This window comes from Muntiacus reevesi, chromosome 3 (genome assembly GCF_963930625.1).
Source record: "Muntiacus reevesi chromosome 3, mMunRee1.1, whole genome shotgun sequence".
In the NCBI taxonomy this organism is placed as follows: Eukaryota; Metazoa; Chordata; class Mammalia; order Artiodactyla; family Cervidae; genus Muntiacus; species Muntiacus reevesi.
Genome location: NC_089251.1, coordinates 60,181,644 through 60,201,715, shown reverse-complemented (window position 1 = coordinate 60,201,715; position 20,072 = coordinate 60,181,644). Strand labels below are relative to the sequence as shown.

The window sequence follows — 20,072 nt, the reverse complement described above, 5'->3', positions numbered from 1 at the left end:
GGAGGGAAGGACTGGGAGTTTGGGGTTCGTAGATGCCAACTATTACATATAGAATAAATGGACAACAAGGTCCTAACTTATAGCACAGGGAACTATATTCCATATCCTGAGATAAGCCATAATGGAAAAGAATATAGAAAAGAATGTATATACACATATAACTGAGTTACTCTGCTACACAGCAGAAATGAACACAATACTGTAAATCAACTACACTTAGATTAAAAAAAAGTCTAGCACAAGATTTCCCCAGTAGTCTAGTGGTTAAGATTCCGTGCTTCTACTGCAGGGGAGACAGGTTCAATCCCTGGTCAGGAAAGTTCCACATGCCATGGGGGGCAGCCAAGAGAGAAAAAAAAAGCAGTCTAAGGCAAAAATCATATTAAAAATATATCCAGTAATCTGAAAGAAATTTTTAATATTGATTTAATATTGATCTATAACATTAGTTAAGTATTAAATAAAAATGTGTGTATGCTTACCATAAGAATGAAAAAGTTTCATCTGGAATATTCAAAATTAGGTTTAATATAGTTTGAGCCTCATTAGAGATTTTGATAGTTATCTGTAAATATTAGATGAAATAATAAAATAATAGTCATAGATTATTAATAGGTGAAAATTATTTTTTCTTCAATATCATTTGTTAGGTAACAAAATAGAAACTTTTCATATGTAATAATTTAAAAAGCCCAACCTTCTGCTTATAATTTCCTATTTTTCCATTTTCCAACTAATTCCTTGGTCACACAAAATCTGTTTCTTATCCTCAGTAAGACCTACAAACCTTGCAACTATTCCCAGTTTACTAGGACATCCATTCTCAAGCCAGCTTCCTTCCTTAAAGAGCTTAGTATGAAAACTATGTAGCAACACAATTTAATGTGGATGGTATAATTACCAAATTAAAAAAAAAGCTACCAACTTTTATATATACATAATATTCATGGTTGAAGCTGTATACAATAGGTAATAAAACTTATTGAGGATATACTCCAAACTGTTACTCTTTTTTTCCCAGGGTTGGAGGTGAAGTTATTCTTAACTGATTCTCATTTTCTCTGCTTTAATTCTTTATCATAATCAAGTAACAGCAGAAGAAAGAAATCAAAGCCTGCATATGAAAAAGTCGTGGAAGGAAACACATACACTCACACAAGCACACAGGTGATACTTGTATTAATCAGGTAGATTTATAGGCCATCTTATCTACAACTTTCATTGTATAAACTTATATCTATTTCTGGCTGCACTGCATGCCATGTGGGATCTTAGCTCCCAACCAGGGATCAAACACGTTCCCCCTGCAGTGGAAGTGGAGTCTCAACCACTGGACCACTAGAGAGTCCCTTATATGTATATTTTTGATGGACTATTAAAATAAATTAATTAAAAGTTTAATAAAAATTTAAGAGCTTTGCATATTATTGAAGAGTTTGTTAACCGGTTGACTCAACTTGCTTCTATGATATTAATCTGAGATTTTGGTATCTGTCTTAATTTCATTATTATTATGTCTCTGCTTCCCTGGTGGCTCAGTGGTAAGAATCCACCTGCCAATGAAGGAGATGCAGATTCAATCCCCGGGTCAGGAAGATCTCTTGGAGAACGAAATGGCAACCCACTCCAGTATTCTTGCCTGGAAAATTCCATGAACAGAAGAGCCTAGAGGGCTACAGTCCATGGAGTCATAAGAGTCGGACATGACTGAGCACTAAACAAGTGCCTCTCTGCAGGCGTGGTTGCTTACCTCTTCTGGGAGGGAGAATTGTAGCCTTATGTATGTGTGTCTTGCTTATGTATGTTTGTCTTGCTCTCTCTTTTTAAATAGTATCTAGTGGTAATAAGGAGAAGGCAATGGCAACCCACTCCAATACTCTTGCCTGGAAAATCCCATGGACGGAGGAGCCTGGTGGGCTGCAGTCCCTGGGGTCGCAAAGAGTCGGCCATGACTGAGCTACTTCACTTTCACTTTTCACTTTCATGCATTGGAGAAGGAAATGGCAACCTACTCCAGTGTTCTTGCCTGGAGAATCCCAGGGACAGAGGAGCCTGGTGGGCTGCGGTCTATGGGGTCGAACAGAGTTGGACACGACTGAAGCAACTTAGCAGCAGCAGCAGCAGCAGTGGTAATAAATTGTCACTCATATCAATAATGGAGTGATGCAATGTATAACAATTTATATTTCATTAGATATTTACTGAGCATCTCAATACTCAGGGCACTCAGTACTGACCACTGTAGGAATAAACAATGACTATGACAGTCAATGCCTTTAACAAAAAAGTTAAAGTACTGATTTTAACTTTTCCCATGGTGTTCAGTTGAAAACTTTTGGGAAAATAGCATGAGGGGCTTTTTTTTTTAAATTGAGGGACAGTTGATATACGATATTACATAATGAGAGTCTTAAAAGATACAGAGCCGTGGGAGGGGGGATCGGGATGGGGAATACATGTAAATCCATGGCTGATTCATGTCAATGTGTGACAAAACCCACTACAATATTGTAATTAGCCTCCAACTAATAAAAATAAATGAAAAAAAAAAAAGATACAGAGCCTGTGAATACTAAATACTCCATATGTTAGCATTTTTACCAATAAGATTATGGCTGTGAGGTAACTATCAAATATTTTTATATTGCTTCCTATCTTAGATCATATTTGGAAATGTAATGTGACATGGAAGATCCAAACTATGAGTTTGGAGGTCTAGTTTCAAGCTCCAGCTCAGCAAATTAGCTGTATGATGTGGGCATAGCACTAAAATTTTCTGTGTCTCAGTTTTTTCATGTGTAAAATGAGGATGTGAATTAAATGTTCTACAGGATTCCTTCCAACCTTAAAATTTAACTATCCTCTGTTGAGACATATCAGAAACATCATATGACTTTAAGGTGCAAATGACTTTAGTACCAGTTCTGAAAAACACTAACTCTAAATCTGTGTAAGTAATTATTGGATCACATGCTTGTGAAACAACAGCTATTATTACTACTGTTACAGAAACCTAGTACACTGCGTCATGCTTCCAAGCAGTGCTATACACATAAAGCTAGCAGATGTAGAACTATAAGGCATACACAATATAAAGATTAAAAAGAGAGAGAGATTTGACAAATGAATGTTTGTGACTGCTTTTTAGAGTTTTCAGATTCTAAGATTTCAATGCTCTGGGTGTTCACAAGCCTTACATTTCAGTTCCTCAAATGAAAATAGGTGAGTGGGGCATGTTTCATCAGGGCTAGAGGTTCTTATTTTAGGGACTGGTGGTGGATACGAGGGAAAACAGGCAGACGATCTGGGTTTGCTGCTACACTCCAAACGATTATGCAGTTTTGAAGTTAATCTATGTATTTCTGTTTTCCTGGTAAATTCAGGAAATTCTTGCTGCATCAGCAGTTTTCCAGATTAGCAATCTAGGCCTTTTCTCTGACTCCTGCTTCTTCTTAATACCCTATGTCTAGTTGGTCACCAAGGCTAATCACTTCTCTTTGTAATATCTCTTGTTTTCCTTCCTCTCGTTTTTTACTTCATTTCCACACTCAATATTCTGGTCTGTTTCAGGCTCATATTTATTTCACTTCAATAACCACTTAGTGGAGGTTTTAAACACTATCAGTCTGATTTTCCTGAGATATGGCCCTCATCACAGCACTCTCTAGTTTAAGAATTTGGAATATTTCTCCAATGACAATGAGACAAAACTAAACTATTCCTCCTGGCATTGTAACCTCTCCATTACCAGGTTTTAACCTTATTTCTATTTCCCAATATGTACTCATAATATTAGTTATTGTAATGCTAGCTGCTATAACAAAGAGATTCAAATGCAATGTGTGAGAAAAAGAGATTAATTTCCCAATTTAATGTCTGAGCTCCAGTTCTCAGAACCCATGTAATCATACAGATTCTTTCCATCTTATTTTTAACCTCTAGGATAGCATCCTTAATATTAGAACTAAATCTGGATAACAGGACATCTCATTAGCCTGAGGGAAGGCAAACAAAAAAGAAGTAGGCTCACCATCTGAAAGGCTCTGCCTAGGAATGGGTGGGCATATATTTCCACTCAAGGGAAGCTGGGAGATAGAGTGTAGTTGGGCAATCATACACCCCAAGTTATAGTTAACACCAAAGAAGAAGAAAAGTCAGCCAGCACTGTCTACCACACACCCTCTGCTTCAGTTTTCCTGGTTGCTCCAACATGTAGGTTTTCCTTCTTTCTTTTCTCTCCACTTAGCCAAATCACATCCACCCTTCTCTTTGCAGTATTGCAGCCATTTTCAAGGAATGCTTCAGTATGTTGAAGAAAGGGGAAATGATTCCAGGACTCTTCAAAGCTGATTTGTAGTCCTCATTTTTTATGTTTTTTAAAAAAATATTTATGTATACATTTTATGTTTTTTCCCTTACTTTTGTCTTTTATAACATCTTAATTTATGGAAGTGGATTTAGGAGATCTCAAACAGTGCCCACATAGAAAGTAAGTAAACAGGGGAGGAGCAGTGAAGAGATACAGTGAAATCCACTCCTAAGAACTGAGTCCGGCTATTACAACTATATGTCCCGACTAGTAGTACTTGAATTGGGACTACTGTAGTCTTGATAAAGCTTAATTTCTTGTAAAATAACCCTGTAGCCAAAACTGATGTAAAATATCTGCATAAACTATGAATAAAAAGGGGTATCAAAGAGAAGCCATGTGGTCATGTTCATCTGGGGCCTGCCTGGAAGTCCAGTGGTTAAGACTTCATCTTCCAATGCAGGGGGAGTGGGTTTGAGTCCTGGTTGGGGAACTAACATCCCACATGCCTTTCAGCCAAAAAAAAAAAAACACCAAAACATAAAACAGAAGCAATATTGTTCTTCAATAAGTTCAATAAAGACTTTAAAAATGGTTCACATAAAAAAATCATTAAAAACTGAAAAAATAGAAAATAAAATTTTCTAAGGAAGAGATGCATTGAATCTGATGAACAGGATCATTCTGGTTATTACAGCAGTGTAAAAATAACTGCTTATGCATGTTAAAGTATTGAGAGAGAAGTGTACTACTGTCTACAATTCAAATCCAAGGTCTGTGTTGTTTGCAAAGCCAGGGCCCTTAGTTGACTATGGAACAACAATAATTCAACAGCCTTTTTTCACAGCCTCCATTAAATATTATTTAGAATTCTCTCACTTATAGGGCAATCAATACAAAATATAGATTTCAGGGCCCTTCTCCTACCCACTGAACCAGAATTTCTGGGAGTGGAACCAAAGCATATGTATTCCCAAGAAGTGATTCTTCTGACCACCAAAATTCAAGAACCAGTGTTCCAAACCACTGGGGATATTCTGGAACTCTATGACCAAATAGTCCACAATAACATAGAAATACATCTGACATTTACTGCAGGGGTAGTCAGGAATGCTAGACGCTAGATTCTCTGCAAAGAACAGTCTAGTGTGGCCAAGAATTGTCTCCCATCTTCATGACCTTCCTATGTCTCACCAAAAATTTACATTCATATACATGAAAAGTCTATTTATAATGCAAGCCTAGATCACAACTCCATTTTACATATGAACTTCCCAGTAATGCAATTATAGTTGTTCGTCAGTGTCCAAAAGTGATTGGTTCTAGGACCTTTCCCCCCATATCAAATATTCTCTTATGCCCAAGTTTCTTACATAAAATGGCATAGTATTTGTGTAAAACCTACAACAATCCTCCCTATATACTTTAAATCATCTCTAAATTACTAATACTCAATACAATGGAAATGCATGTAAATAGTTGTAAATACAATGGAAATGCCATGCAAATAGTTGCTAGTGCCACAGCATATTCAAGTTTTGCTTTTTTGAGCTTTCTGAAATGTTTTCCCCAAATTAGTTTCAAATTGTGATTGGTTGAAATTGTAGATATGGAACCCATGGATACAGAGGGCTGATTGTACTGTATAAATCAAGAGATGATTATTTTATGAGAAAAACTTTTTAAAAGTTGAAAAATTGCAACTGTGACAACCTACTAATACAACACATCAGTATCAGGCTGCATTTGTAGCCTGTGATTCTATGTATAAGTACAAACATTTAAAATCTTCATTATGATCTTTTAATGTAGCCATGCCCAAACATTCACATATCAAAGTCAATATTATTTTTCAGAAATGGCTTCCTATTTTGCTTTATATTGCTATTATGGCATTATTTTTGTTTGAAAACATACATGTAAGGTAGATTATACATAAGACTTTCATTTTGGGGTAGTAAAGGGGATGTTACAAATATTTGCTATAAAACAGTGAACACTGACTGATCTGGTTGGGCAGAAAGGCATTACTCTTGATACTAAAGAACATGGTTTAAACATTTTAATTCTTGTTGTGGAAAGAAAAAAAAAATACACCTGTCATTAAACTGAATAGATATAGTTATAACAAAGTCTTATAACAAGATTCATTGTAGGCTCAGAAGAGGTATCCAAATGTAAGGTATATGCTATACCACTCACTAGAGCCCAGACATGGTAGCATGTTCAATGAGCACACCAGGGCGGAGAAACAAAGGTGCTGATCTCTAGACAAGATAATTCATTCAACAAATATTGAACTTCTGCTATGTGACAGCCATCTGGAATAAGAGGCCCTGCTTTCAATACTCCAGTATTCTTGCTTGGAGAATCCCATGGACAGGAGCCTGGTGGGCTACAGTCCACATGGCCACAGAGTCAAACATGACTGAAGTGACTTAGCACACATGCATGGGAGCCAGGTGCAGGACCTGTACTTTGGTGTGGTAAAATGAGTGGTAGATGATTTGCTGGCTACTATGTTGCCCAGAGTAGAAACAGCCTATCTGACCAGAGGAACCTGTAATGGTTTCTTATAAGCGAGGTCTTAAAGGATGAGGAGGAATGAGCCAGGTGAAGAAAGTTGGGGGCGGGTGCGGGTGCGGATGTACAAATTATTGGGTATAAGATGGGTTCATGGGGACCCTGGTGGTCCAGTGGCTAAGACTCTGTGATCCCAATGCAGAGGGCCAGGTTTGATCCTGGTCAGGTAACTAGATCCCACAGGCTGCAACTAAAAGATCCTGCATGCTGCAATAAAGACCTGGTGCAGCCAAATAAGTAAATAAATATTATAAATAAAAACATTTTAAAAATAACAAGATTATAAGATAGGCTCAAAGATGTATTATACCACACAGGGAACATAGCTAAATATTTTGTAATAACTATAAATAGAAAATAACCTTTCACAATTGTATAAATTTTTAAAATATATTACATCATTTAAAAAAAATTGAAAAAAAAATGAAAAAAAAATGTGCACAGGATGCAGAGAAGAGGGAGGATGTGGAGAAGAGGGAGGTGGTAAGCAGGGTCTCAAGGTAGGGTCTCAAGTTTGCGTGGCCCTGGTGGGGAAAAGTATTCAAAAATCTTTTCAAATACTTTTTAAAAAAGGAAGTATACATAAAGTAGACAAACTATATACCAGTATAGCTCGATTAACTTGTAAATATATGTAACCTGTTTCAAAGATAAACAAAGCCAAACACTAGTTAGAGAAGAAAGATTCTATTCAGTAGGAAAGATAGCCCAGTATAAACTGACTGCAATTTTCACTTGTGCAGAGGTAACTGGACATTTTCAAGGGAGAATGAGGCAATAGGGAAGCAAATGGGCAGCATGAGGGAAGTGGAAATTTACAAAAAGTGGGAAGGGGAACTGGCCAATGGATTTAGGCCATCCAAGTCTGTTAACTGGAACTTCCAGAAGTGAGGGTCCCACCTACCCACAGAAACTGAGAGATCACGGCCCTTACTTTAAGTGTTGGCTGGAATAAACAGTAAATTCTTTTGGCAACCTTCAGCTTTCTTGAGTTGAAAACCTATGGGGGCTGAAGTTGTCATCTTAGGGTTGTGGCCTTGAGCTACAGAAACTTTGCTAGAGTTTACTCAAGTCTTTTAGCAAGAGACGGTTGACAGCATTACTTGTGCTGAGAACCTTCAGTTGTTAAAGGTCAAGCATGAGGCCGAGTTGACAAGAGGGCTCAGAGGAGCCTGACAAGAGTTTGGTCAAGGAGAGAGAATTTGTCACTCATCCCCCAGATCAAGATATGGGATGTTTCCAGCAACTCAAAAGGCTCCTTCAGGGCCACTTCTCATCAATTTCTACCCTCAAAGACACCTAGTACTTTACCCTCTATTATAATAATTATTTTTATCTGTTTTTGAACTTGATATAGGTGGATTCATCTAGTATATACTCTATTGTATATGACTTTTTAATTTATAACTCACCCATATTATATGACAATAGTATATTCTTTTTCATAATTGGGGATAAGTCTATGTTATGAATATATTACAGTTTATTTATCCATTCTGCTGCTGATAAATATTTGAGTTGTTTTCCTATCGTTGGATAATACAAAGGTGACTTAAATATTCTTATCTGTCTTTTGGTAGATACAGACACTTATTTCTGTTTGGAATATATCCAAGATTAGTATTGCTGGATCATAAGGTATTTGAAAAAGTTGACTTAAAACTCAACATTCAGAAAACTAAGATCATGGCATCTGGTCCCATCACTTCATGGCAAATAGATGGGCAAACAGTGAAACAGTGGCAGACTTTATTTTGGGGGGCTCCAAAATCACTGCAGATGGTGACTGCAGCCATGAAAATAAAAGACACTTGCTCCTTGAAAGAAAAGCTATGACCAGCCTAGATAGGATATTAAAAAGCAAAAACATTACTTTGCTAACAAAGGTCCATTTAGCCAAAGCTATGATTTTTCCAGCAGTCGTGTACAGATGTGAGAGTTGGACTATCAAGAAAGCTGAGTGCCAAAGAGTTGATGCTTTTGAACTGTGGCGACAGAGAAGACTTTTGAGAGTAACTTGGACTGCAAGGAGATGCCACCAGTCCATCCTAAAGGAAATCAGTCCTGAATGTTCATTGGAAGGACTGATGCTGAAGCTCAAACTCCAATATTTTGACCACTTGGCGAGGAACTGACTCATTAAATAAGACCCTGATGCTGGGAAAGATTGAAGGTAGGAGGAGAACGGGACAACAGAGCATTAGATGGTCAGATGGCATCACTGACTCGATGGACGATGAGTCTGACCAAGCTCTGCGAGTTGGTGATGGACAGGGAAGCCTGGCATGCTGCAGTCCGTAGGGTCACAAACAGTTGGACACGACTGAGTGACTGAACTGAACTACTGCCAATTTTCCCAGGTTGTTGTACAAATTTACATTTCAACAAAAATTTTATGAGAATCCCATTTGTTCTGTCTCCCCACCAACACTTGGTATTATCCTTTTAATTTTAGTCATTCTGATGATGATGGCTCTAAGATTAATGAATGGCCTTACAGCACAAGAGTGGTTTGGTCTGATGTGCATTCGTCCAGAGGATTCAAGCAGCAATGGGTTTGAATATGACTGAAAGGCTTTCAAATGGGACCAAGATATAGACAGGCAAATAGAGGTCCATTGCAGTAGTTTAGGTGAGATATGATGAAGATTTGAACAGAACAATGTCAGTTAAGATGGAAAAATAATGGATTCATAATGGACTGGTAAAATCAGCAGGACTTGATGATCCTACATTGTGGGTTAGGTGGAGGACAGTTAGAGAGTCAAAGATGGCTCCTAACTTTCTAACTTGTGTCTGGGTAGATGGTGGTTCAAAAAATACGGGAGTAAGGGTAAACTTGGAAGAGAAGATGTGTTGAATGAATCCAGGATGTCTATGAGTCTCCTAATAAACAATCAGATATACAGGTCTGAAACCCATGAAAAGATCTACGCTGTATATATGGTCCTGGTACAACAGGTAACATCATGGGAATGGGTGACACTCCCAGGGAGTATGTATGTATGTTTGAGCATAGAGGTACTTGGCATCCCTCCTTCATATTTCCATTCAGATTTAAATTTTCCTAGTTCTTTGTCTTCTTTTTCAGAAAGAAACCCATTGATATACCCTGGGTTAACAACCACATATGAAATACTGTGTACTACTCTGACATTATATTTATGACCACAAATTTCAACTGGTCATTCAAAAAAGTACAGCCAGACACATATAATGTTCCACTTTCACACTGCATTTTAAACTTCTCTTCTTCCTTGCGCCCTCCACTCTCAACTGAACATAACCTCATACCTTACACATCACTAAAAAAAAAAAAAAAAAAAAAATGGAATGCGACTGACTACTTCATCTCCATACCATCAGGTCTACCAAGTTCTGCCTTCCTTCCTGTTACCAAAGAGGAAGTGTCTGCATTGCAATCTGTGGCCAACCCTATAACCTGTGCTCTAGATTTCACCCTTTCTCCCATACTCATGATTCCCTTCCTCTCAATCACTGCCAGTTTCTCCTTCACTAGTGAGTCAGTCTCGTCTTTTACAAACATGATTTAATTGCACCCTCTCTAAAAAAAACAAAGAGTTCAGTACCAGAGACTGCTAGTGATTACTCATGTTCAATATCTTCCCTACTTCCAGGGCACATAACTAAATTCCATTTCTCAAATTATATTTCTCAGTCCCTTTGTGGAGGCCATATGGAAAGTAGACAAGAAGTAATGTATTCCACTTTCAGGTCTGGCCCATAAAAATCTCCCATTTGTGATTCTCTACCCTCTTTCCTTTTCCAAGGTGATTTTGAAGGCCACATGTTGGTGCTACAAGATAAAAGGAATTTAGGCTCCTGGATTACTTACAGAAGAAAGCCACTCAATTTACAATGGACTGTGACTCAGCAATAAATAAACTTTGGTTCTTGTTGACAGGGAGGTGGGAGTTATAGTCCTTAGCCTAATACAACCCCATATCCCCCTCCAAATAGTGCGCCATTTCTGTTTCCATTAACAGTCTTCAAAGTATTCTATATACCCATGTTTCCATCATTTCTCTTCTCAATCTCCTCCATTTCGGCTTTCATTCCCACCATTCCACAGACATGGCTCTCATCAAGGTCATTAATGACCTTCATGTTGCCAAAGGCAATCATTTCTTTGTTCTCATCTTTTGCAGTCTCAGCATTATTTAACACAGCTGACCACTTTCATTCTTTTTGAAGCAGTCTCTTGGTCTTCCTCCTAATTCACAGGCAGTGGCTTCTTTTCTACCCACCTTCTTGGGCTCTTTTTTTTTTTCTCTATGTTCTTTCTTTCTCTTATTTTAGTGAAGTGTTGCTGACTCATACACCTCTCCCCTTAGACTAGTTCTACATATATCCAACTACCTACTCCAGATGTATAATAGGTATCTGTAACTTAACATGTCTAAAGCACAACTCCTGGTTTTCCCTTTTAGAGCTTTTTCTCACCAGCCTCCTTTTTACCTGGTTGCTCAGACCAAAAATGTGAGTTATCTTTGATTCCTTTTCTCCCCTTCCATTTGCATCCAATCCATCAGCAAGTCCTTCAGGCTCTTACTGAATATTCACCCAAATCTTACTGAATATGACCCCTTTTCACCATCTCCTCTGCTAGAACACTAATCCAAACCACTTTACTTCTCCCGTAGACCACTGCAACAGCCTCTCTGCTGCTCCACCTTCACTCTTGCCTCTCTGGTTATCCTACAGTGCCCCTAACAGTTTAACACACCCTCCAGAGTAAATCTCTCAAAACATAATCATAAATCAACCATGTGCTTAAAACTCTCCATAGGTTCCTCTGTGCAGCTGGAATAAAATTCATCCTCCTTACCATGACCCTGCTTATCTCTTCAACCTCATTCAGTTTGGTCTGGTCCCACTGGCCTCCAAGTCCCTCAAATTAACACTTTCCTGTCCCAAGGACTTCATACTTGGTGTTCCACTGACTGGAAGGCTCTTTCCCTGAATCTTTCTGTGGATGTCTCTCGTTCCTCAGGACTCGGCTCAAATGGCACCTCTTCAGAGTATACCTCTCCCTCTCAATCACTTTCTATCCCATTACCTTATCTTCTTTACAGCAATAAAGAAATAAAATAGTTTAATTATAGTATTTGAGATGATCTTATGTGTTAAAATGCTTGATGCCTTTCATGTGAAATATAGCTGCATGAAGGCAGAGATTTTGTCTTTATTTTTTAACTGAGGAATAGTTGATTATCTTGTTATTAATGTTTGTGCCACAATATAAACAGCACCTGGCACAGAGTAGATATTTGCTGGACTGAATAAATAGTATCAACAACTGCAAGCCCTTGAAGAAAAATACCACGTGTTAGTTATTATAATGGGCTTCCCTGGTGGCTCAGTGATAAAGAACCTGCCTGCCACTGCAGGAGATGCAGGCTCAATCCCTAGGTTGGGAAGTTCCCCTGAAGAAGGAAATGGCAGCCCATTCCAGTATTCTTGCCTGGGAAATCTCATGGACAGAGGAGCCTGGCAGGCTACATATAGTCCATGAGGTGCAAAAGAGTCGGACATCACTTAGGAACTAAACAACAACAACAATTCATTATAATCTCCAACTAGCTACCAATCATCTTTACATTAATACACCATTTTTTTCTCAGGATAAGTCCTAACAAAAATAAAACTACTATTCATATTTATTGTTGTTTTTAGTCCATCCATTACCTTGTCTTGTAATCTTCCTTTTTTTCTAATTAAATTTATCCTGCACAAGTGAAATAGTTTCACTTTTCAGATGTGGGCTGGATCTTTGATAAAAGGGTTCAGCAAGTTTTTAAAAAATATTTATTTATTTATTTGGTTGCATGGGGTCTTAGTTGCAGCACGTAAATGGTGACATGTGGGATCTAGTTCCCTGACCAGGGATGGAACTTGGGCCCCCTGCAAAGGGAGGGCGGAGTTATAGTCACAGGACCACCAGAGAAGTCCTAGCAAGTTTCTAAAATAGTGAAAGGGTTTTCAAAAAAGTCTTTTAAGGGTGAGATAATATAAACCTATGGCTTACGTGTGTGACAAATACAAATAGCTCTGGAAATAAATACAAACATGCATTCCTATTAGTGAGGAGGTTTAAATAAGTTAAGTCTTTGGAAAATAAAAATAAAGCGCATTCAAAATTGTGTAGTGTTACTAAATATCCTAAGATCCAGCTTGTGATTTCACAGATAGTAGTTTTAGAACTCTGGGGTCCTGTACCTGGGAGAGCTTTTCTGTCTGAATCCAAACTCTTCTGTAAACAAACATTATTGTGTTCTTAATAGAAGCACCTAAAGTCAATCAGTTTCTGGAGGTGAAATATAAGAAAATACATGCAAAATATTTTCCATTACTCTTTGTCTCTCATCCTTCTAGTGGATTTGTAAACGTTTATGTTTAGTTCATTCACATAGCCCTGACGTTTGGGGTGGTAAGGGTAAATACAAGTCTAAAATGATTACACTGAAAAATCTGCCTAGCCCCAAAAAGAACAGAAAACATTTCCCCCTCTTTTTTCATTTAGCAATGCTTTTAGAAAAAAGGAAACTGTAAACAAATATTGTACACCTTTAAAAAAGCTAAACAAGCTTCTTGCCGTTTTGCCCCCCCTTAAGATCCCAAAGAAAGGCAATGCCAAAGAATGCTCAAACTACCGCACAATTGCACTCATCTCACATGCTAGTAAAATAATGCTCAAAATTCTCCAAGCCAGGCTTCAGCAATATGTGAACCGAGAACTTCCAGATGTTCAAGTTGGTTTTAGAAAAGGCAGAGGAACCAGAGATCAAACTGCCAATATCTCCTGGATCATCGAAAAAGCAAGAGAGTTCCAGAAAAACATCTATTTCTACTTTATTGACTATACCAAAGCCTTTGACTGTGTGGATCACAACAAACTGGAAAATTCTGAAAGAGATGAGCATACCAGACCACCTGACCCACCTCTTGAGAAACCTATATGCAGGTCAGGAAGCAACAGTTAGAACTGGACATGGAACAACAGATTGGTTCCAAATAGGAAAAGGAGTACATCAAGGCTGTACACTGTCACCCTGCTTATTTAACTTATATGCAGAGTACATCATGAGAACACTGGGCTGGAAGAAGCACAAGCTGGAATCAAGATTGCTGGGAGAAATATCAATAACCTCAGATATGCAGATGACACCACCCTTATGGCAGAAAGTGAAGAGGAACTAAAAAGCCTCTTGATGAAAGTGAAAGAGGAGAGTGAAAAATGTTGGCTTAAAGCTCAACATTCAAAATACTAAGATCATGGCGTCTGGTCCCATCACTTCATGGCAAATAGATGCAGAAACAGTGGAAACAGTGGCAGACTTTATTTTTTTGGACTCCCAAATCACTGCAGATGGTGACTGCAGCCAGGAAATTAAGACGCTTACTCCTTAGAAGGAAAGTTATGACCAACCTAGATAGCATATTAAAAAGCAGAGACATTACTTTGCCAACAAAGGTTTGTCTAGTCAAGGCTATGGTTTTTCCAGTAGTCATGTATGGATGTGAGAGTTGGACTGTGAAGAAAGCTGAGCGCCGAAAAATTGATGCTTTTGAACTGTGGTGTTGGAGGAGACTCCTGAGAGTCCTTTGGACTGTAAGGAGATCCAACCAATCCATCCTAAAGGAGATCAGTTCTGGGTGTTCATTGGAAGGACTGATGCTGAAGCTGAAACTCCCAATACTTTGGCCACCTCATGCGAAGAGTTGACTCACTGGAAAAGACCCTGATGCTGGGAGGTACTGGTGGCAGGAGGAGAAGGGGACGACAGAGGATGAGAAGGCTGGATGGCATCACCGACTCTATGGACATGAGTTTGAGTAAACTCGGGGAGTTGGTGATGGACAGGGAGGCCTGGTGTGCTGCGATTCATGGGGTCGCAAAGAGTCAGACACGACTGAGCCACTGAACTGAACTGAAGATCTTTCTTGGGGGCCTTGGAGCTATCCCTTTGAAATCTGAACATCAAGGAAGGTGGGGCCCCAGCTACCTTTCTCTGGGAGTTTCAACCTCGAGTTTTAGCTCCATGATGTAATTCCTATTATTTTCCCTTGGGAGAAAGACAACAGGTATTGTAATTGATTGCATCTACCTGATGATATAAACGAGTGAGATTTCCTTTTTCTCTTTGCGGTCTTTTAAGTGCATCACAATATGACTTAGGGCTTACGCTATCATAAAACTGTTTCATTGTTTTCTATATTTTGTGGAAAGGGTGCTTTGGGGCGGAGGTGGGGTGGTGACAGGAGAGTTTATTTTTAATTATTTCCCAACTGGGGCCTCCAGTTTGCGCATTTGTATGGCTGATAGTTCCCAATGCCCCTCCATACTTATTTTAAACGGTAAAGGAAGTGGAAAGAGCATGGAGGTTTGGAGTCCGAAACGTTGAGTTTAAACTGTTCTTTTTTACTAGCATTCTGAAGTACACGCAAGTTACTTCTCTGAACCCTGATGGCCTCATCCATAAAATGAGGATAATAAGACATTATAAATGGGGTAAGTAAACTGACACATACAATATTCTTTACACAGGAAGGAAACGAAAGTTACCCTAGATTCTGATGTTACACGTTCGTCCTCCTTTCCTCGTGGGTCTGTCAAATCCCAATGGGGTGTCCACTTCATTAACTTGGAGCACTGAGTCACGAGGAAACGAACTCACACTGCGGACCTTACGAGTTTGAAAACTTTTTTAGTTTGTCAAGTACGTTAATAGAGCCCTCACAGATGAGATGATGCAAGGGAGATCAGACTGCGGGGGTCCCCGTATGCAAATACCCAAATTACAGGCTCACCGAGGTCGCGGCAGCTTCCGCACTTCCCCTCGAGGGCGGTCCGGGACGCCCGCGCAGCGCAGCCCGCCCGTCCGGGGGCGGAGATTTGCATGTGCGACAGAGGGAAGAGGGGGAACCACCCAACGAAAACCCCGGCCGTCGTTCCCCCTAGCCCGGGAGGGCCGGCCCCACTTCGCCGCCCGGCCCGCCCCCAAGTGCTCGCGGGCGGGCGGCCGGCCCCTCTCGACGTCACCGCACCCTCCCACCCCTCCTGAACTTTAAGCCGAGCGCCCAAGAACATCCTGGAGGAGGGGGATTTCTCGGGAACCGGCCGCTTTCGCACGCTCGGGGTCGTCACTCCCCGGCTCCCAGCGTTCCTTACGTTCCCGAAGAGCCAGCTTCCCCGACCGGTTCCCGAGCCCACCCCGGCTTCAGCAGAGGGGGTGGGTGGGCGGGGCATGGGCGGGGCGGGGCCGGGCAGCGGTGGGCGGACGCACGCGCGCAGGTCGCGGGACGCTCCGCCCCCGCCCCCGCCCCCGCCCCCGGGTAGCGGAGGTGAGGGATCCTACGTCAGTCGCGGGAAGTCCCCCTCCCGCCAGGCCGCCTCTCAGGCAGACTTGCTCTCCGCTGTCTCTGCGCTCCGCCTCCTGGCTTCTGCCACCTGGACGGGCGACGCCGGGTGACCGGAGCGCGAGGATTAAGCGGGTGGGAAGGTGTGAGCCGCAAACCCAGAGGAGGGCGGGAAGGAGGAGGAGGAGGCCCCGGGGGTGGTCAGGGGGACTGGGGATCCCGTCAGCAGAGGTCCCTGGGCAGCCCGACTGACTGACGGGCTGAGTGACTGTAGCGACCTCCGGCCCGGACTCTCGGAGCGGAGCGGCGCGGTGAACGGAGCCATGGCCTCAGGTGAGTGTTCCTGGCGCGGGCTACCGACGGCCGGGCGTGGGCAGGGTCCCGGACGACGGGGTGGGAAATAGTGCGTCCAAGGGTCTAACTGCCCAGGGTTTCGGGAGCCCAGTTTTGGTTGTCTCATTCTGTTTTTAAAATCGCCTCTGGCAAGTTTGTCAGCCTTTTAAAAGTGACCTGGTTCAGGGTTTGCGAGCGAAATCAGAGTCACGCTCAGTAATTTGATGCCATTGTAATAGCCGGCACCTTAGAGCTTCCAGAAGACTTGGTTTTTGGATTAAGGAAGTAATAAGAATCTAAATAAAGGAGGACGAAAGAGTTCCTGTATTTTTAAATTGATTTAAGTTGAAATGGTGGTTTTTCGTTTTAGAATAGGAATGAGGAACCTGTCGGCCTCAGGAGAGCTCTGTCTTTAAGTTCAGTTTCATCAATTGGCAAGAGGTGATCGCAGTTGTGCTAACAGTTGGACAAATGCGACGCGCCTTTAAAATTCACCAGTGGTATTTTAACAGGTCTCAAGTGGAAATGTTGCTTCAACAAGTGGATCATTTTTACTGTAAAGTGCGTATCTTTTAATTTATGGAGCAGAAATCGGGTTTTGTTTTCTTTTGTTCGAAGGAAGGGGAAAAGAGGATTTTTAGGATCCCTGTGCTTTAAAGTAACGTGTGAGAATGAAAACTTTCTGTCACTTCACGTGAATACTTATTTGTAGTCAGTAAATGCGGGAATCTTTTGCTTTACCTAGAAACTGCTTAAAGGATGAGGGAGGGAGCCTCCCATCCAGCCGTGGTTTAGGTTTGCCTGCAACCTAAGGGTTACTAAATCAAGGAGACTGCTTTGGAGTGGGACCTTCACAGTAGTCTGGCACAGTTCTTGGGGGCACCTTCCCCGCAGAGGGAGCAAGTGTGAGCAGAGGCAGGTAGGCCAAAGTGTGCCAGAGGCCGAGGACAACAGGAGGCTGAAGAAGGAGGCTTGTTTATGTTTGACCTGCATCCTCCCAACACCCTGGTTCTGTGACCCTCAGTAGAAGACTGATGACTACCAGAAAAGAGGAAGTAAAAAGCATAAAGGACTTCTTTTTTTTAAAAGGGTTGAGCAGAACAAAGCCATAGCTACTGCTTTAGGCCAAAAAGGAAATTGGGGTGGTTCACATGACATTTGATTTCAGTTTGTCTGTGGTTTTCATGTGAGAATACAAATGTAGTTTAAAATATTTCAACTTTCTCTTTAGCCACTTCAGTGACCCTAAACTTTCAAATAATCTTGTAAATTCATAAATTCAGACCATGTTGAGATGAAAAGTGCAAAGATGATTGAAACACTTGGTTAATTTATTGACTATCAGAAAGATTTTGTATGAAAGTTAAAGAATGGTTAGCATAGTAAAGTAAAAAGAAAAATCAGCCTTCTGGTAATTTAACCAAACTTTGTTGATATATGGCATGAATGTAACACTTGTAATCCATTCGAAAGAGAAATAAAAGAATTAGCCATTTATATAGACTGTTGTAAGACCCACACACAGTTTAAACTTGTTTAATGTCATTTGTTTTTGTCTTATTGTGAGGACTGATTTCCTAAATAGAGGGGGGAAAAATTTAAAGAGTAATTATCACCCTCCCCCTTTCAGGAATTATATTAAAATGACATTATTTAAAATGTAACAAGTTATCTAAATTGTAATTCAGTTGTTTGAAAACTAAGGAAAAATCTGGGCGTACTTTCCTTAATCATTTGTAAAAACCTTAGAGAAAAAGATTCACAAAATTATAAGCTCCCATCCTGTTTTGAAACAGTAATTTAAGCAAAATAGTAACTGAAAAAACCTTTTGCTTAGTTAGTTTACCATTGTCTAGTTTATAGTTTGTTTGTAGTAAAGAGTATAAAACCTCAGAAAGTATTTTTATTGATTACCAAGCATTTAAGACTGTTTCTCCATTTCTCACCGGATGTTATATGTAAATAGGTGTCTGTAGTTGAATATATGGTCTGTATAATGTGACAGTAACATCATAATCTCATAAATAAAATTATATAAGTACTATGAATAACTGGGACTATATGTATGATTCTAAATTTTGTTCAGTTAAATTGTCATATTTAGGATTTCACAGCTCAAGTTCTATTAAGCTGTCTTGATTACTTTTTAAAAAAAAATTACACCTTGATTCCAGTCTTTTGACACAATTAATTAGGACAGGCATTAAAAAAAAACGTTCTCAATCCCATCCAAGGTATACATAAGCAGTCCTTACTCTTGTATATTTATGAATCTAATCTGTTTAAGGTAAATAAAATTAGCTATTTTTTGGTCTGAATATAAAGCTTCTCTTTATTCCAGTAGAAAGTACAAATATTTTTGTGTGCTTTGTTTACTAATAAATAGTACTGTGTTTGGTAAAATATGTATTAAAATTTAGATAACTTATTTTTATTTACAGTTTTAAAAATTATTATTTTTTAAATTGGAATATAGTTGATTTATAGTATTGTTTTAGTTTCACATGTACAGCATAGTGACTGGGTTTTTTTTTGCAGATTATATTCCATTATATATTGTTACAAGATACTGGATATAATTCCCTGTGCTGTACAGTAAATCCTTGTTGCTTATCTATTTTATGTATAGTGTATTCAGTTTTCTTTAGTAGTATTCTGCTATATCATGTAATAGGAAGTACATGAAGAAATTGTATTTGCAGACCCACTGCTTATCACCTTTGTAGTGTAAATTTCAAGAGAACTCTTTTGAGTAAGGAGGAAAAATCAGTGTATGACACAATCTTTAATGATAAAGCTGGATGCTGAAATTGATAGGTAAAGAAAATGCTTTTTTTTTTTTGCATAAAAAACTAAACACATAAACACGAAGCCTGCTTCAGAAGTGCAGTACATGAAAATGTCAAGATAACAGTATTATGAAGGAATTAGGGTGATATATGATAGACATAGAGTGAGGGAATGAACTAGTGAAATGACTGGGGAGGAATCAAAGGATGAGTCATAATTAGGAACACCTTGGCTGTGTGTAGTATCTTTCTCATATGTAATTTGAGGGACTCAGAATTTCCTTTTATTCCATCTTTCTTTCAACTGTGTTTTCTGCAAATGATTGTGTTTGTAGGCATATGACCCAAATAATTGCATGGAGTATACATATGGTAAAAAATTATTTGTTTGGTTCATATTTAAATGGGCATCCTATAATTTTTATTTTTAAATATGGCAGTCTTAATTGCCCAGATGATTTGGCCCTGCCATATATTTTTAACTTAGTTTCTCTACTTTTTTTCATCCTGGAAGTTTTATTTTTTTCAAGACTTATTCCTCCACTCCATACCCCAACAGCAGTGGATTCTCTAGCAGTAGGATCTCTTTGCCAAATTCTTTTACATCTCTTATTTAGTTTATGGTGCATACATCAATCAAGTACTCTTCTGCACATCCCTTATTTGGATTCTTAAAG

At 39.5% G+C, this 20,072-nt stretch overlaps 1 protein-coding gene across 1 annotated transcript in view; it reads left to right on the top strand.

The window, feature by feature from the left end:
• Positions 1–16,450: 16,450 nt before the first annotated feature.
• The window catches only part of REL (REL proto-oncogene, NF-kB subunit), a 47,137-nt gene continuing 43,515 nt past the window's right edge, over positions 16,451–20,072 (top strand). The window contains exon 1 of the mRNA XM_065929229.1: positions 16,451–16,606. Coding sequence (XP_065785301.1) covers positions 16,597–16,606 — 10 coding nt within the window. The 5' untranslated portion in view covers positions 16,451–16,596. The remainder of the gene's footprint in view (positions 16,607–20,072) is intronic.